Below are 19,908 nucleotides of genomic sequence, written 5' to 3' on the forward strand. Positions count from 1 at the left end.
CTAATTGCAACCACTAGGTACAAACAATAAATTAGTCCTAATCGTTAACTTGTCAAAATAAGAAATATTAAGGCTCCCGGTGCCATTGTCCACACCCTACCGGAATAATGATAATGTCCAACCAATTTGGCTGATTGTAGAATCATATTGTATAAAAATAGGATTCTATTGGTTGCTTTTATTTTAAATCTCATCGCCTTATCACGGCCTTTTTAGAAAGACGAAAAACTATTTCTTTAATTAAAACTGTATACCTATATGTACGGTTTGCAATTAAATAATTATCTCTTCTTTTAAAAGAATAAAATCTTACCAAAGGTCTACTCTGTGAGATGATCACATAAAATTAGTAATTAGTGAAAGCCGTGGAGAAAAAAATGAGGCAATTAAAATATTAATTTAATTAAAGCGCTAAACGCATTTGTGATGTTAAAAAATGCTGAACGAGTATAGGTAACCGCCCTGCTGAACAATATGTGTCGAGTGTATCTCGTCATCCAGTAATTCACTGCAATATTATTGTGTTAAATTTGAATTCAATGATAAGTAATTGTATACGACAGACTATTGTCAGCGGAGACTGTCTGTCGGCCTATTATCATATAAAATATATATTTATAAAAATTTATTTTACTCTAAAGTATAATTTTTCAATTTCATGAAATTAACCTAAATGCTTCGAAAACACAATTGTGTAGGTATTTATAGTATAATAATACACCTACCTAAATGTCTTAATCCAAATAATTTTCGTAATTTTCATTACAATAAATAACAACGAAAATAGTCATATTTTGTTTAAATATCGAATTTCGTCTAAATTTGAGCTTTAAATGTTATAAAAAAAAAAAATCATGTTTATATATTTTTTAGATTTGTTGGTTTCAGTGTGAACTACTTATGGGGAATCTTGTATTAAGATTTCAACCCTTACCTATCAAAACTGAACACTTCAATACATTCTAAACTATAAAAACTAATTATTATAAAATGTTTGTGATTTTGTCAAAATGTTAACTTTAAATGCTTGGAAAAATTCGTGATCATTTTTATTTAAAATTTTTAAATAGCTATTGCAAAAACTTGAGTTGGTTCTAGTCAGTAAAAAAAAAAAAAAAAACCGTTTTTAAACCGTCCGCTGTGGCAAGATCGTGAGACTTTGGATTGTTCGATTTTAATGCTGTTAAAACAATAACATTTCTTAACATCTCCTCTAGTGACATCACCGTCTGAGCACTTTTTCAAAGTTTGAAATGTTTACATTATTATTATAATATCATGGAATTTCAATTATTACAAAATGAAAATCGCACCAGCCGTCTTTAGAATTACAATTTCGTCACGGCCTAGGTATTATGTTTCCACTCGTGAAGTAACCGAATACCTACTTTTTCCTAATTTAATAGTATACTGACATGTGCCTGCGAGTGTGAGGACGCGTTGAGATATGTTTCTGTGCGCATGCACGACACTAATGAACATTTATACTCGAAAACATTGACACGACCAGGATGTACCTGTCACATAATTTGCCTAACTCTTACCCCTTAAAAAAAAACACCAAATTACCTAAAGGAATGTTGTTTTACATTTTCAGGGAGAATAATAATATTATAGAATATATATATATATATATATATATTTAGATTCTGAGCAGAGCGAGGAAGTTATAGTGGTTTTACAATGGTGTTTATTTATTTTTTATTTTTATATCCTGTATACAAAATTTATACCAGAAGGAGTTCGATTTTCACATATTATAGTACCTTATCTTTTAGCAAGTTGGATCAAGATAGTACTTTAGAGAGGTAATTTTTCGATTTTCTCAATAGTTATTTAATGCCACGGGGAAAAACTACTGACAAATTACGTAAAACCACTTAAAATGGGATTTTAAAACGTTTTGTCTATCACCGTAGCAACGAATAATAAACTATAATATTATAATATTAATTTAACTTAAAGGCTATAATAAATAATAAAAATTTAAAAAATCCAAAATGATAAGCCGTCTCCGCTCAGAATCGTTTTTCTTATACAATGATATTATATCATTGAATTCAAGTTTAATACAATCCATTATACATTGACTAACTTGTAACCTACTGTACAGCAGAGCGACATTCACTTACCCGCTTTTTAAACTCTACAACTAAATACGACGAATAGCTGAAAAAGGGTAAAAATATTTTAATTACAACAAAATAACTAAAACCATTATTCTTTGTTTAGAACAATATATCGAATATGTATCGAAGTTTCAGTGGTTCTCAAACTGTGGTACGTATGGAAGGTCGTGTGAGTGGTGGATCCAGTGCTTAATTTTGAGGAAGGGGGGGGGGGGGGTCAAAAATACAACATAACAAGAAAACAATTTACAACATCAATATTACAGTGCAATAAGTTGATAAAACAATAACTATTGTACTATAACCTAATTAATGTAATAATAAGTAAATTAAAAGTCCGTATTAGGTACCTGACGTGTCCCTTTTTATACGTAGTTATAGTTGTTATAAAATCGACAAATTTATCTTAGGTATGAATAGTTATATTTTTAGTCATGCTTGGTACATATTAGACTGTTTCATAATACACACGCTATGTGGTACCTATGTACGGCTGTACGTGAAAAAATGTTTGAGAACCTCTGAACTAGATCCAAGGTTCTGCAAACGGTCCTGGTCCTCTAGAGACCTACTTACAGTTATTAAATATCAAAATATACAACGCAATATATATATAAGGTAGGTAGGTAGGTGTACCATCCCTGCCAAAAGTATACTTTTGTAGTATGCACTCATTGCTCATAAATCATAATATACCTTGAATTGGCTCCTTACCGTTAGCCGTTTCAAAGTCTTCATTAACCGAGCAACGAGATAACACCTTAGGGCATTCGTTACCGTAATTTTCTGTTTTTGTCTATAACGCACACGCGACATAGGATTTTAGACTGGTTCATTGCCAAACATACCAATTGATTTAATGAAGCGATAAGAAATCTAAAAACAGATTTGAATTTGTCGTCAAGTCCATTTGAAATCGACTTTCACGCATTTTTGATTTTAACTTCTCCAAAAAATAAAATGTGACAATTTTTAAATACTCTTTTTTTCAATGACATTTTTAGGAATTTGGGGGGATAATATCAAACATGTGGGAAAGTCGATTTCAAGTAGACTTGACGTCAAATTCAAATCTGTTTTCAGAGTTCTTATCGCTTCACTAGTTCAATTGAAATCAGTGGCGTATATAGGAATTAATTTCGGGGAGGGGGGGAGGGGGGGGTTATAAAAGAAAATGTATTTAATTATTATTATAAATTAATTTTATTTCAATACTGAATTATAAAAACTAGAATATTATATAAATTAAATTAAAGCAAAAAATCCAATTTTCGAGGCAGGCTTGCAAAATTATTAATCACTTCTTCAGTGTCTATTGAAATACTGCGATGAATTGACATGATGGCTAATCCTGTTCGTTGATTTTCACTTGTACTATTTCTCAAGTACGACTTCAATCTTTTTAGCGTTGAAAATGATCTTTCCGATGATGCTAGATACCGGTAAAGTTACTAATATTGAAATCAAGCACCATAATATATTTGGAAAAAAAATCAACGGATACTTTATTGAAAGTATCAATAGCAGACTTTGGACACTCGTTCTGAGGAACTTTTTTCCATTTTTCTATCCATACTTTTAATTCTGATTCAAATGTATTGTAACTGGGTAAAACATGTTCATAAAAGTCTATACATTTTTCAAAATCATTATAACTAGGTTTAATTAAATTTGTTGAGGAGATTTGGAATCAACTTTTGCAATACAGAAATAATTTCATTGCGTTTAGAAAATCGTTCTATTAATTGATTTTTAAAATAATCGATAAATGGTATAAATATTGTTCGTTTATAATACTGTTCCGGTGATTCAGCTGACGTATTACTACGAGATATTGACGCCCAGTTAGACAAGGAATATCATAACTATGATTGGGCTCGGCACGGTGGTTTTTTTATTTAAAAAAATGTAGTAACGAAGGTTGTGATGTCATACTTGAATACTTGATAGTTGATGCTTATTAGAACTTGATGCCTCGTGGATTGTTGGATCGTTTGACCCCCCCCCCCCCCTATATACGCCACTGATTGGAATGTTTGGCAAAAACACGTCTAAAATACTATGTTGCGCATGCGTTAGACAAAAACAGATAGTCACAGTATCGAATCCCCTCGAAGGTAGGTACTCTGAAACGATGCATAATATCATATTGTTAATTATTGTAATATCGTGCCATTGTAAAATTCAAAAATTTTAAAAAATCGCACATCGTTGTAAATGTCTACGTGTCATTGTTAAAATAAATCGAAGTTCGCGGGTAGCATCGTTCATTGTCCAATATTATATTATAATAATGATGATTCGTTTTGTACAATAAACGTCTTCAATGAACAAGTTCGTTGTTCGTAACATTTTTGATTTTTACAGTGTTGGTAAAATCCAGTTTACGTCACAGTTTTCGTTGTAAGATACCCACCTATAATTGTGAATCGCCAAATATTTTATAAAATTAAAATCTCCCCGTCACACTTTTTATCAGGTACCCATATTAAATCATATGATGTTTGCATATATTTTTTTTTGTACAGCCCAACGGAGGTGGGCCGCACCGGACACTGTACAATATTGGACCGTCACGAACCCGACGGTGGCAGCTAGGTCGCGTAATATACTCGCGTATATTGGTCCATAATATATAATGTCTAAATATATTATTTATATCGGCAGTACGACAAAAAGTATCTATAGGTACCTATAATATTATACGGACACGAGAGGAAAAAAAGATCACGTTGGGAACGTCTGCATCGGAAAGACTATACGCCCCTGCCATAATATTATATTATATATTATTATTATTGCGGCAGCAAGTTCACGTTTCGTTCGATACACACGTCGTATTTTATTTTATTTTCGTAAACCCTACGTGTATACCTATTACCTACCACGTACACCTGTATATGATATAATATATTATTACGATGTGACGACGACAAGATGAAACACGTCGGCGGGACCAAAGTTGGGTACCCGTTATACCTAGGTAGGTATACACAAGGCTGGGCAAGTTAACGAATTTTTTTAACTCGTTAAGTTAAGTTATTTTAAAATAATTAAGTTAAGTTAAAAGTTACTAGTATTTTTTTTCGATAACTCGTTAAGTTAAAAGTTAACTTTGAAAAAAAAAGTAACTTAACTTAGTGTAAATTTAAATTTGCTAATTTGCAAAAATAAAAAATTCCAGATACATAAAAAGGTTTATTAGATGATATTTCTTCACGTTCAAGAAAATTACTGGGGAAATTTAAAATGATACATCAAAGTAAAAACGCATTCAAAAATTTGCACTATTAAGATATTTTTGAAATAAAATTAACATGAAGTTTAACACGTTTATCTTGAAAAAAAGTAACTTATTAAGTTAAAAGTTAATTTGAAAAAAAAAGTAACGAGTTAATTAACTTAATTTTAATTTTTAACTCGTTAATGTCCAGCCTTGAGTATACATTATAATATTATAATAATACATTATATAATAATATATACTAGCTGCAGATCCCGTGCACTTCGTTGTCCATAAAATGTATCAACTCTATATATGACTCAAACTTTGTTCAATTCGTTGTTTAAAATTTATCTCAACTTTTCCGTTGCTCGGAATAAAAATTCTGATTCGCATCAGTTATACATTATCACTGCAGTGTTGGGAAAAGATAAACGAAAAATCGTCTGGATGAGATAACAGATAATTCATTAAAAATTTATCCAGATAAGATAAAATATAACATCATTTTTTTTTATCTAGATAAAGATAAAAATACACATACATTTATCTTTTAAATAGATAATTTTTTTTTGAATTTTATTATAAATATTGTAATTTATGAGTAATTACTAATTAGATAATATTTAATAATTAAAAAATCCTTAATGTCATTTCTCAACTAAAATAATATACAGTTCAAATTTTTAATACAACTTGAATACAAATAAAATAACAAAATAAAACTGACCATATTTCAGTAAACATTACTTTTTTTTAACTATAATAATATGTATTGGAATTTGGAACCACTACTCGGTTCTCGTAAATTATTGGCTATTTCAGTATTTAAAAATATTCTTATCATTATATTATTTGTCTAGATAAATTACCACAGATAACCATTACATTTATCTAGATGAGATAATTAGATGATTTAATTATTTTTATCCAGATAAGATTAATTTTATCTAGATAATTCCCAACACTGATTATCAGGTATGGGCAATCTACCTTCGGTACCTATCGCGGACCCCGTGCTGTTTGTACGTAAGTGTATGATTTAACTCTAAAGCATCGAAGTTATGCCAAGTTTGTCGTTTTTACTTAATTCCACCCACGGTGGATTGATACAATCAATAAATTCATACAAAATCCTATCCTAACCTAACCTAAAAAAAAAAACAAATTTAACCCTTTGTAAACATTAACCTATCTTCTTCCCAGAGGTCTAATCCACCCACTAACTATATAAATATACACAGACTATGACTATACGGACTAAACTCTGAAACTACTCATCAGATCTTATATATATATATTATATTGACAAAAGATAATAATACGAATCAACAAATATGCCGGATTAACCAATAGCAACCAGCACATTGTACGCCGGTGGATTTTCCTTAAAATTTTCTGCCATATAAACCTTCTCCGTGAAATACTCTTTCGTTTAAAAAAAAAATCAAGAAGATCTGATAAGTAGTTCCGGAGTTTAGCCTGTACAGAGATTTTCATTTCACGTTTTTATTTTTAGATATTATATTATAATAAATTGATATTTAAAAAGTAAAGCAAATGGTTTTTTTTTTTTTTTTACTATTAATATAACAGTAGCTTTAAGCCCCATGGCAACCATATATAAACAAAAATTTCCATCGGAAATCTCAAAATTCCCGTCTGAGAACCTCCCTTGGTCGTCTCCCTTTTTAAATTAATCTTTTAAGTTGGACCATAGTGTAAAAAATTTCATAGAGATCGGTCCAGTAGTTTCGGAGTTTAAGCCGGACAAAGTACAAACATTGTGACACGAGATTTTTATATACAGAGCGTAACAGATAGAACTGCCTTTTGGAATAACTTTTGTTCTGATCAATATTTTAAAATTGTTTTTATATATTTAATTTATAGCCCCTTGCGTTACACGCGCAATAAAATAAAATTATTTCTATTTTTTAATACTGTAAATGAAAAATTTTAAATTTGATTTAAATTTTTTTGAATAAATTCAAATTAGCCAATTTGTGAATCTCATTATAAGAATGATTTGGATGGCAAAAACATTTATCTAAATCAAGTAGTTTATTTTTTTAAATTTTTTTAAATATCAATATCTTTTTCGATTAAATTCATTTGGAACGTAAAAACTTTTTTAAAAATATTATTTTTGGAAATTTGCTAACATGGGTATATTTCTAAGACTATTTACTAATCGTATAATTTTATCAATTTTTGTCATACGTTTAAGTAGCATCGATTTTTTTTTTTTTTGGCAGTTCTTTTTGTTACACCCTGTATATAAGATATATAATTATTATACCTACCGTAAACGCGTAGGTGTCTGTCATTATAATATTATACATAATATTTTACTTTCTTGATTTTTAATCAAGTAAGTATGGTAATTGTTATGAAAAAAGTCTGAATTTTGAAATCTTCAAGAATTTGTGTTAAATAGGAAAATAATAAAAATGTAACTCAGTAATGATGAGTAGGAAGGTAATTTAGCTAGCTTTAATATAAGATCCTAATGAGAGGAATTTGATATCACACCCAAGCGGTATAACCACTTGAGTTCATAAAAACATCGACGTGAACATTCCCAAAATTTCTATTTTTTAACTTTTCTCCTAAACTATGATAGGTAGAAAGTTGGTTGATAATTCGTTAAAAAGGGATCATCAAGTAAATACTAAATATGGAATTAAAATTTTTTTTAAACAAATTATTTAATTTTTTATAAATAAAAAAAGAGTTATTTTTTGCTAGATTTTCATTTAGCGAGGTAGATTTCCGAAACTCGAGAACGGATTTTGTTGTTTGGGGTGTTGTTAGATTCACATTGGCTAGGAGAAGTGCAGTGAAGATTTTCTGGTTTTCGTCTCCAAACGTTAATTCACTACAAAGCTGTAAAGCTGAAAAACATCAAAAAACGCCCAATAAAATTTGTTTTAACTTTTTTTTAATGTCCTGTAGTGAATTAACTATTAAAGATAAAGTTCTGAAAATCTTCACTGCAGTTCTCCTAACCAATGTGAATCTAACAAGACCCCAAACAATGAAATCCGCTCTCTGGTTTCGGAGATCTATCTCACTAAATGAAAATGAAAATGATTTTTTGTGGGGCTGTTCACACAGACATTTTTCTGGGTTCAAATTGTTATACCGCTTGGGTGTGATATCAGTTTATAAATTTCATAAAATTAAAAATCAGAAATTTTACATAATATGCCGATTCCTGACTTGGCAAGCGTTTTTTCGTATACAATGACGACGATTATTTTTACAACAAAAACGAAAGAGGCTTTTTAAATAATTGTATCACAGAGTAATATATAATATATTATATGATGCTAATATTATTCTGCAGCTCATAATGATATTTTAAAATTTTAGATTCTGAGCGGAACGATAAATGCGGTATTGATTTTCCAATGATGTGTGTTTTTTTTTTTTGGGGGGGGGGGGTCGTACACAGACACCGTACATGATAAGTAGTTGAAACAATGCTTCGATTTTCGACTTCAGTATCTTGTTCGTTGGGAAAGCAAGTTGGTGCGTTGGGCCGGTCAGAATTTGCAATTCCCAGTAATTTACGCGCAGGGATAAACAAAAAAAAAAATCAAGGGAAAACGGAAATTTTTACGCAATATCTGTATTTGATTTGGGTTTTTGTTGCAACTCCATGACAAATGACAGTAAATACATAACATTTTCACTGAATGTTTATATCTGCATTTCCTAAACACGTAAGACATTAAAAATATTTTGACTTGCTTTGGGCTGTTTACGAACATTTTAAGTTTTTTAGCTTTTTAGATTTTTTTATTTTATTGTTATTCAAAGACGAATAACTGTAGATATTACATGAAAATTTCACTGAATGTTTATATTTTCATTTTCCACACGCCATACATTTTTGAAAATATTTTGATACGTTTTGAGCAGTTTATGAACAATTTCAAAATTGTTTAGTTTTTTTTTCTATAAATATCAATAAAATGTTATTCGATGGGCTGAAAAACGAAAAAATATAATACAAGGCTCTTGTTGCAATAGTAGTTAAAGAATAGATAAGAAAATTTTTTTTATAAGCATTTAAAGTTCGAATTTTAACAATATATATCAAATTGAATATTGAAAAACGATTTTGTAGTTAAAAATGTATTAAATGTTCAACTTTTATGGCTAAGAATTGAAAATTTAAATTAAGGTCCACGAAAGTAGGTTTTTCTATAACCAAAAAATCTAAAATATATAAATTGTTTATGGTTATTTTATGTTCAAATTTGGACAAAATCACATATTGAATAACCAGGAATAACGATTTCAGTTATTTTGTTGTAATTTTCCTATATTAATTCATCTTACTGGTATTAATAATAAGTAACAACAATATAAATATAATATAAAATATCCACACTGGCAAACCTTCTCCACTCTAAACCGTTTTTCATATACAATGATATTATATCATTGAATTAAAATTTAATACCATCCATTATGCAGAGCGGCACCCACTTACCCACTTTTTTTAAAAATAAATTTAAGGCTTCGACCACATGGTTATTGGCCAGTCTTTACTGTTGGAAAAGAAATGGCATGGTTGGTTGGAACCAGGAACTGGAACCGAACCTAAAAAAACCGGTTCTGGAACTGAAACCTTTAAGATATTTAGAACCGGAACCTTTATTTCAATAAACAATGTACCGGAACATAACCGGCATTTTTAAATTAAATAGGTTCTTTTAGGTTCGAAAAAAATAAATATTTTAACTATCATAATTTAATGGTATTACTGTCTTGTGCATAAACCGTGTATATTATGATCATATGACTTTTCTAATATTTCTCATTCCATTGACTAATCCATTCCGGATAGGCATTTAAAATTATTATACTCTTCGGTGCCTAAATTATCTGGAACTGGCACCAAAATTATTTAAAAACGATACCTTTATTTTTTTTTTTTTAAAACCAAAACCAAAACCAAACCGGAACAGTCAATTTATTTCTGGAGAACCGGTACCGATAAATTCATATTAAGGTTCCAGTCCCTGGTTGGAACACGTGCGTACATGGGGTGAGGATTCGTCATTAAAAACCCGGGTGGTCACCCATCCGGGAGCTAGTGACCAGGTCGATGCTTGACCTCGGAACGCGTTAGTCAACCGCTGTGCCTCACCTGCAGGACACATTTTTTTTCTATTTTCTCAATTATTGTACAGTTTAATATTATAATGGATCGAACGTACATTTACAGAATAATAGTATATATTATATGTATAGTGTGTAACAGGAAGACCTGACAAATTAATTAACTTTTATTCTAATCAATGTTATAATATTTTAGGATTTTTTCGCATATGCACGCATAGAAATTTGGAGTCGTACACATTTGAACGTCGATTTTGCGCTAAGGATTTATAAGTGTTACCTTAACACCAGAACTGTAATCCAATTTCCAAAACCACTAATCGGTCATTTGCACAACCCAAGAGAGTTGTTCAAACAACAACATGTTTTAAAAATAACTCTAGATCGATGGTCAATACAAATTATTTATAATTGTCCGTAACAATTTATTGAGTGTTGGTTTAACCATCCAATATACTGAACTTAAATTAATGATAACGTTCAGACGAATTTTTCCGGGTAGTCAAAACTCAAAACACTGAGTATTTGTAGTCAATTTGACCTTTTTCATTATTTATATTTAACTTCAAAAAGAGTTATTTTAATAAATATTTATTATAATAATATGGTATTACGGTAGGTATTTACTAGGCACTTACCAAACTATTTAAATGTATTTTTTGTAATATTTCAATAACAATTACGTCTAATACATTGTCAAATAGTTCAATTAATCAGATAAATTAGCCTACTATCAGTGTCGGTTTTTTCAAAATTATCTGCTGGTGGTGTGGGAGGAGGTGATAATAATTACTTCTTAACTAAAAAACAATAAGTATGGTTTATTCATTTGTGCGTTACACGGATAACAATATACTTAACATTTTTACTTCTTTTTTTTTAATGAATAGCAAATTTAAATATGATTACAATTTTAAAAATACGAGTAGCCAATTTGTTAATCCGGATTTTAGAAAACTTGGGGTTTTAAAAACATTTATCCGTGTCGAGTGGCTTAATTTTTATGATTTTTTAAAATGTCAACATCTTTTGATGTATATAAGACTCACATTAATTTGAAAGGTAATAACTTTTTTTTAAAAATGATTAAAAACAAAAGTCATTTCGTCTGTCAAGTCTTCCAATTACACCATGTATACAGGGCGGTTATTTATCTAAAGGCGAACACTGGTTTCGTCAACAGTAAATACCATCTATAGAAACGGTTTTGCATTTTTTTTTTTTTTTTAATTTTTTTCATCTTTCTATTTCAATATTTTCCCGACCAATAGAAAATCAATTTTCCGAGCGGAAAATCAAACTATTAGGTAATTGCGATTAGTTATGAATTATAATTTATAAGCACCTTTTAATTACAGTTTTGATGAGTGGTGTTGTAGTGGATCAACATTTTGCGGGGTGCCCACCCCTGTGCCACTACAACCACATTCTTCAAAACTTCAAACTATTGTTATATAACTAAGTCAATTAGTTACTGTAAGTAATCACTCGTTTAAAATTCGAATCGTGCGCATATTGAAATTCGCAATAAAAAAAAACCGTTCGCTTCGGAATATGAAATTAAAAATGTATGCTCAAAAAAGTTCAAACCTTTTCTTTGTCTTCGTTTCGTTTTGCGTAATAACTTTTAATTACGTAAAAACAAAACAATATATTTCCAAAAACGTAAGTACTTTTCGGAGCTCTGTGCTAGCGAGCAAATGCCTTTGAACAAAAAAAAAATAAACTCCGACACACCGTATATAATATATTGTTGTGTAGGACGAAAACGGTAGAAATAAAATACGTTTCGAAAATTATTTTATAATTTTATATATTATATTCTGATATTCACACACTTATAATGAAGGGTAGATTTTTACACAGTAATGGCATAATGCGATATAATATTATTATATTACAAATTAAAATAATAGGTAGGCATATATTATTATATATATTATTATTATCGTCATGATATTTACACAATGATTTTTGTATAGTTATTTTCAAGAAAAACAATAATAATAATAAAAAAAAAAAAAACTAAGTACACATTTGTCTATAAGTTTATAAATCGTATCTTTGAAAACGATACACATCAATATATGTATTTTTTTTTATTGTAATATATTATATAGTTATATAACGATCAAAATAACAAAAAAAATAATAAAAATAATAATAATTATATATATATATATATGTATACTTATCTATCGAAACGTAGGTAAATAATGATAATAATAATAATACAATTTATAATATTTATTTATATATAGTAAATTATAAAACGTCTAATAATAATAACTATAATATGTTTTCAATAATACATTTATCGTAATATTATATATAATATATAGATCATATTTGTCTTGGAACATAAACACTTACACACGTAGAGATACACAATTATAATAATGCACACATAATAATGATATATAATATTTATCTTAGGCTAACACATTCATATAATATATAATAATATAATCATATTAGGTACTATAATATATATAATAACGTAACACATAATATAATATAGTCTTATATGTAATAATATAATAATAATAATAATAATAATAATTTTTTAATATTGTATTGTTCACCTGTACAGGGCGCAGCCTCGTAATACTATAATATACAATAATATAATATCATAATATTATATTGTCATAGCGCACCCGCCGCTTAAAAGATAAATATAAATGTTTAGGATTAAAAAAAAAAAAAAACCCTAAAGTTTCGAAGGCGAAATGGTTACCTTCACGAGGGTGGTTGCGGTTACGCGGTGAGGGGGTTTGTCTCGTTTCAATCGTACCCGCCGACTCCATTATAATAATATACCCAAACTTTGGGCGAGTTTTCGTAAACGTATTGTATATCGAAGGCCATCATTAAAGCGGACTATAATACGCACGTCGCATATACACATTGTTAAATATTATCTCGCAAGTCACAGTAAATGCGAGACATTATTATTCGGTCGAGTTTCACAGTTTTTAGGACTTGAATGGATTTTTTTTTACTGCCATTAATATCTACAACAATTGTTTCGAAAATTCGATATCCACCTATAATACAATAAAATATACAGACAAGAAACAAGGATAGGGAATATTATGTCGAAAAAACGAACAGAATTTAATAATATTATACTTTGTTAAACGGTACTTTAACAGTACATTTTTTTTTGGGGGGGGGGGGGCACCAGTCACAACTCTTTGACACAGAACTTTATACCTATAATTATAATAATAATACTATATGTATACGTGTGCAGCGCTTTTCAAGCCATCGATATCAAACGTCGCGTATTGCCCACGTCGAAGTGTACATTATAATAATGTGACGAGCGAAGAACAGATTTTCACCTGCGAGGAGCATATACCTCGATATAATTGAACAATAAAAATATTATAGTCTTATAATATGATATAATATTATACAGTCGAACGGGGGAAAAATTATTATTATATTTTGTAGGGAGGAGGTGACCGCGGGGTCGGCATGCGAATGGAAGTGGCGGCGAATTCGGCACCTTTACCTAACAGGCGAACGGGAGACTTCAACGACACGACTCGGAGACGACTCGGGTTGACGTACAGGGTGATTATGTCATCACGAGATCGATGTTTCTCGACCTATTTATGGTGTTACCTAACCCTGGAACAGTCGAAACAAGCAGGATTCCAGGGCAGGGTGTCGCGGAAAAGTAAAATTCGAAGAAAATTTAGAAGAACATATAGGCAATATTAAAATTCTAAAATCGTATTATTTAAAATGTTTTGACATTTATCGACATAATTTTATTAAAAAAAAATTGAATAAAGTAGGAAGTTTTTTTCGTTTGACGATGTCTACATTGCATACATATATAGCTCGTGAAAGCGCTATAGAATGATTTCTTTTTTCGAAAAATCTAGTGGAAAACCAGGTCGGACGAACCACTGCTGCAAACAGGTGTCTTAGCAATACTATAATATACCCAATGACTTTATTTCCGAGAAAACGCTGATTTACAATAACATTGATATTATGATATTATATTTTGTCTGCCATGAACAACTTTGGGGCTAGTCGAACTGCACTCATTATCCAAACCGAAATGTTAGAATCGCATCACTCGGGGGTTCGAAAAAGGTAATGTTCGAGGTGGGATCATTTAGCAGAACTTATGAACATATTTTGACGACGATATTTCGTGTGTGAGTAGATATTAAAAGGACGTAGGTAACTAATTTAGAAATAAACGTAAATGCATATTTTTATATTATTATTTTCAAATTTAGGTGATGATATTCAAATAAATTGTAGCTACTAATTTATTTTGAAGTAAAAACTGATTTCCACATCATTAGGTTTAAATTGTTGATATTATATTATTATGTGTACTTTGAAATTATTATAATAAAAACAATAAACTTATTAAAACAACATAATATTAAGTGGACGACTACGCATTGTTGTCATAGCAAATTTTCGTTCACTAATTTCAATAGTGTTAGTTTTGATATTAGAGTGAAACGACTTAGTAAGTAAGAACATTATTTAAATTTTCAAGCGAGATATTATGATGGTTTTTAATTTGTGCTATTTTCGCCGACGCTTAAGCATAATGTTCTTACCTAAAGGTTTGATAATATAGGTCAATATAATATTCATACTAATATTAAAACTAATAGCACAGTATTGAAACTAGTGAACGAAAATTTACCATATCCTATAGGTACGGCGACGTCGTTAGACGGAGACAACAAACGCGCATGGGTCGCGTATAATCTTAATATTATTCTCTAAACAAAAGTCTGTTGATTTGATTATACGAATTATCTATTCTTCCGACGCGTCCGTCGATAATTGTAAACAAAATACAAATTATAAGTGGGTATTTTTTTTTTATTTTTTTTTTTTATTAGATTTTAAGGCTTCGACGACTGAGGTTATTAGCCTGTAAGGTTGGCAGGGTTGGGACTGTTGGTACGATCGGTTGGGAACACATGTATGTGTGACAAGGTTTTTGCGCACAACGAACCCGGATGGTCACCCATCCGAGAACTAGTGGCAGCGGCCGTTGCTCACTCTTAATCACGTCGCGTGATTGATTTCAGCCACTGCGCCGCGCCGAGTCACAAGTGGGTATTATGTTGCATAAAACCGAACGTTTATAGGATTGTAATATATATATATAGGCAGTATAAATGACGAGTGAAAAATTCGAAAAGTATATTATTACCTCCTTTGTGTCCCGGGTGCAGCAATAATTCGACCAAAAAACCAGTGCAATTCGACCTTGCCCACGTGATTAATATAACGGCGTGCGTGCGCATATTACATTTCTAATAACATTTAAATTATATTCGGTTGAGTTTCGAAAATCGACAAGTGCGGGGACCTGTATGCAGGGGTCATATTACGCGGGGGTGGTTTCGATATCAGCTAAACGCTATGACGGCTCTTGTTGATGGTGTTGAATTATTATAAATTCATGTTGAAAGTCCGATAAAATGAAAATATTGGTCGTTGTGCAGCAGTGGCGCCCAACCCTATTACTAGGTGTAGCAGTCGCTACACATTGAAAATAAGGGGTGGGTAGGTATAATAACATGAAATAATTAACTTGAAATATGTTCATTATTAATCACAGATTATATTGGCTGATACCTTAATATTTACTAATATTGTCAATTAAAATATGATAATATGTAAAAATAATAAAATTTTGAGTTTGTAAGGGGGTGGGTGGGTGGGTAAAATTATTTCTTGCTACACCTGAAAAATATATCTTGGGCGCCACTGTTGTGCAGTATAGCAGGTAGTTTATCGTACCAATATACGGGTCGATTCTTTTATCATCGAACACAATCATTATACCAAAAAGTATAAATGTATTTAAATGCGTTCACGTGGTATCTATAGTCATTATGAAAAACGACATTTGACAAAAAAAAAAAAAAGAAAGATATTATATTGTTTAGTAAAAACGTCGTTTCGTAACGACATGAAACCGTGTAAATAAAAAATTTACAAAAACATTTATACTTTTTTTGAATCATGAGTGTCGTACGCTTTAAAATAATCACCCGATATACGCGGTACAATAATTATGCGCGTCGTGCCATTTCGGTCGACAGAAACATAGTGTTACTGCCGACGAATAAATTATTCTCGTCAAGCGTTTCCGACAAATTGGTACCTCTGTAGGTACAATTTGTGCCTTCGGGTATAGTAGTACCTACGGTTTTTCTTTCTTTCACCTGTACATACATTTTTTAAAACTATTTAACCGTGCGCCTCCAAAAATAACATTTCAGAACAATTTTTAGTATGTCCAACAAAACCTTGTATGCGCCGAGTTGGAAACAAATCGAAATTTTTTTTTAAATTCTTTATTTATACACTATAAAACCTAACGAAGAGTAAAATATGTACTAAATTCATATTAACCTGTATATAGTGCCGTATCACATAAAATAGATGTCCTATGTGTAATCGAATCGGTTGGGTTCGGACAGAGAGGGGGAAAAAATTGAAAGATGTAAGACAGGACGTGTCCAGTAAAATATTTAGTGTCTGTGACGGCTTACCCATCGGTATAATAATATTATGATTTACAGATATTTGTACCCATAGGTATGTTGTTCGCAAACTATTGATTTGCTTACGAACTTTTGCCTTTTTTTTTTATCGTTTCCCAAACCGTCGGAAACAAACGCAACACCTTAGAATAATAATCGGTCGTCGCACCGGCCAAGTATTACATCGGCTCGGTGGTGGGGTTGACAGGGGTGAACCGGAGTGGCGGTCCTCCGGTTGTGATTCACACAATTATTATGTGGTGATAAAAATATACGGATGGCTGATGGGAGAGGTGGGGGGGGGGGTAGGACTTGAGTTGTTTTTCACGAACTCGAACTTGATTTTTTTACTAGAACGCAGTTCGAACCTTGTCAAACTCTTTCAAAAATAATTTAACCATAACAAAATTTAAAATATAATAATAGTAGTAAAAGAGCACTTAAAACAAAACAAAAAAAAAAAAAAAATTAAAACTAATCTTCCTCGTCGTACTCGAACTGTTCGAACTTGATTGTGCCCGAATACTATTCGAAATTTCTTACAGTTCGAGGTGTTCGAAGAGTTCGAGGAACGACCACTAAATAAAATATAAACTTTACTACACACGATATCATCACAGATTATATACAACTAGATGGTGCACTTTCTCTATTCAAGCCATTTAATATTCTCAAAAATATAAACGAATCAAAACCTACCTCGAATCAGTACCGCCACTATAATAGGGAAAAACAAATTTTATGATAAATTATTGATCATTAACTAGGTACGCTTAACTGATATTTTTTAGCACTCGCGTCAAATTTCTAACCATTGTAATTTAATTATAGTAAAGGTGTTGTACAATAATTTATTCCTCATATAATATGTGATGCTACTGCACCGGGGTAGGTTCGAGTCATCAGCAAATGCAAAAGTGCACCGTCTGGGGTTTTACATAACCTGTGATGTCATCATCGTTATAATAAAATATATAAATATATTAATATATCGTACGCGATACGCATATCTCGTTATAACGATATCGTTTACAAACGATGGTTACATAATATTTAACATTATATAACGATATTACAATATTATAATACGACTATTTCATCAGCCTTTGTTGCGCCGCGGACTCCTCGAGCGGCCGTTTAGACGTGCGTGGCCAGCGTCTGCCGCTTGGCCACGCCGATGTGATAGTTTGGCCCGACGGGCACGGTGGCGGCGGACGGACCGTGGCCGCCGGCGGCGGCGGCGGTTTTCCGCTTGCCCTTGCCGACCGCGCTGTACGGCGGCGGTTCAGGCCGGCCGTAGGCGTCGTACTTCTGCAGCGGCCGCGGTGGCTGCGCCGGCCACTGCGCGGACGCGGGCCGCAGGTACGCGTTGCCGTACGTGGCCGAGTACTGGAGCAGCGTGGCCGGGTCGCCGCCGGTGGACGTCCGGGCGGTCGCGTCCAAAGACAGTTTGGGCGACGGCGACGAGGAGGACGACGAGGACAGCGCGATGACCGTCTGTGGTGGCGGCATTGGGTTCAGGTCGTACAGCCTGTCGGCCGCTATGTAGCCGTTGTTGCTGCTGGTCGGCCGGTCCTGCGAGGGCCGAAAAAAAAATAGAAATTAAAATCGCAGTCATAATAATGTTATAACCATCTAGAGCTGTATATAATCTACTTAAATTTTTTTTTCGGTATTTTACCGAAAAACATTCACGTAGATTCTGTAAATTTGGTAAATTTTGATATTATTGCCATGTTTTCATAGGGACACCCACCCCCCCCCCCCCACCCCTTGGAACTCTTCTCCACTACGCCTTATTCATGAACTTATAATATTATGGTAACGCTCGTTTTTATTATTTATCTGGTAGTTATTCATGCCGGTATTATACATTTATAATTATTTTTAAGTACCCTTAGTAGTGTATATTATTAACTTTTGAATGTATTTTAAATTATTATTTTATATGAACGTAAATATTAAAAATGTACCTATAAAATAAATTGTGAATCAATCAAATCGGGTTCATCAGGCACTTATAACATCAACAGCATCCCGGTGATACCGCGGTCATAGACGATAAACCACGATAAAATCAAACTTGTTTATTTATGTTATGGTAATTAACGGTCATAATAGTTGATAGTATCTATGGTACCTATAGAATACACTATCAATAGTTGTGGGCGTGTTGAACGTTCGGACGTTTAAAATTTTATACCAACTACATATTCCATTCTACAGATATGTTATAAATATTCACATCGTTAAGACGTTTAATTTGAGTTTATCACGTCCTCGGTGGAAAAATAATTGTTAAATTTACCGAGCTAATCATATCTCTATAATAATCTATATACAAAAAAATAAAATGCTGTCCGCTGGTTACAGCATCAAACGAGGAAGGCCTAACCGATATTTGACTCGGTGTTTTTTAAAAAAATTTTTGTATTATTCCAAATTTGGGTTTTACGAAAAGAAAATGCCTTTTTCCAAGAATTTTAAAAATATATGCAATAAGTGGTTGCCATTGCGGGTTACATAATATTAATATTATAATTAGTTGTAGTAGCAACTTAGTATTTTTGTTTGCTACATTAATGATTGTCAGAGGGTTAGGTATAAAATATATTACTATAATTATTGATCTGGTATAACAATATTTTGATATTTGGTCACTATATTTTTTTTTAACTTGAGTTGGTTTATCCGGAGTCAATAATATAGACTCGAATAAACTACTGGACCATGTTTTCAATAAAAAAAAGTTATACTAATAGATTCCTCGAGAATTGGAGGGGGTTTGTAGCTTATTTTATCAACCCTTATAGGTATAGCTTAGGGGTATACGTATAATGGCTCATACGTCATGAGTTTTTTT

At 31.6% G+C, this 19,908-nt stretch overlaps 1 protein-coding gene across 1 annotated transcript in view; it reads right to left on the reverse strand.

Annotated features, from left to right (window-relative positions):
* Positions 1–12,771: 12,771 nt before the first annotated feature.
* Positions 12,772–19,908, reverse strand: part of LOC132934433 (irregular chiasm C-roughest protein) — a 244,080-nt gene continuing 236,943 nt past the window's right edge. Inside the window, exon 11 of the mRNA XM_061000733.1 lies at positions 12,772–18,620. Within this exon, the coding sequence (XP_060856716.1) occupies positions 18,183–18,620 (438 nt within the window). The 3' untranslated portion in view covers positions 12,772–18,182. The remainder of the gene's footprint in view (positions 18,621–19,908) is intronic.

Source organism: Metopolophium dirhodum, chromosome 1 (genome assembly GCF_019925205.1).
Source record: "Metopolophium dirhodum isolate CAU chromosome 1, ASM1992520v1, whole genome shotgun sequence".
Lineage (NCBI taxonomy): Eukaryota > Metazoa > Arthropoda > Insecta > Hemiptera > Aphididae > Metopolophium > Metopolophium dirhodum.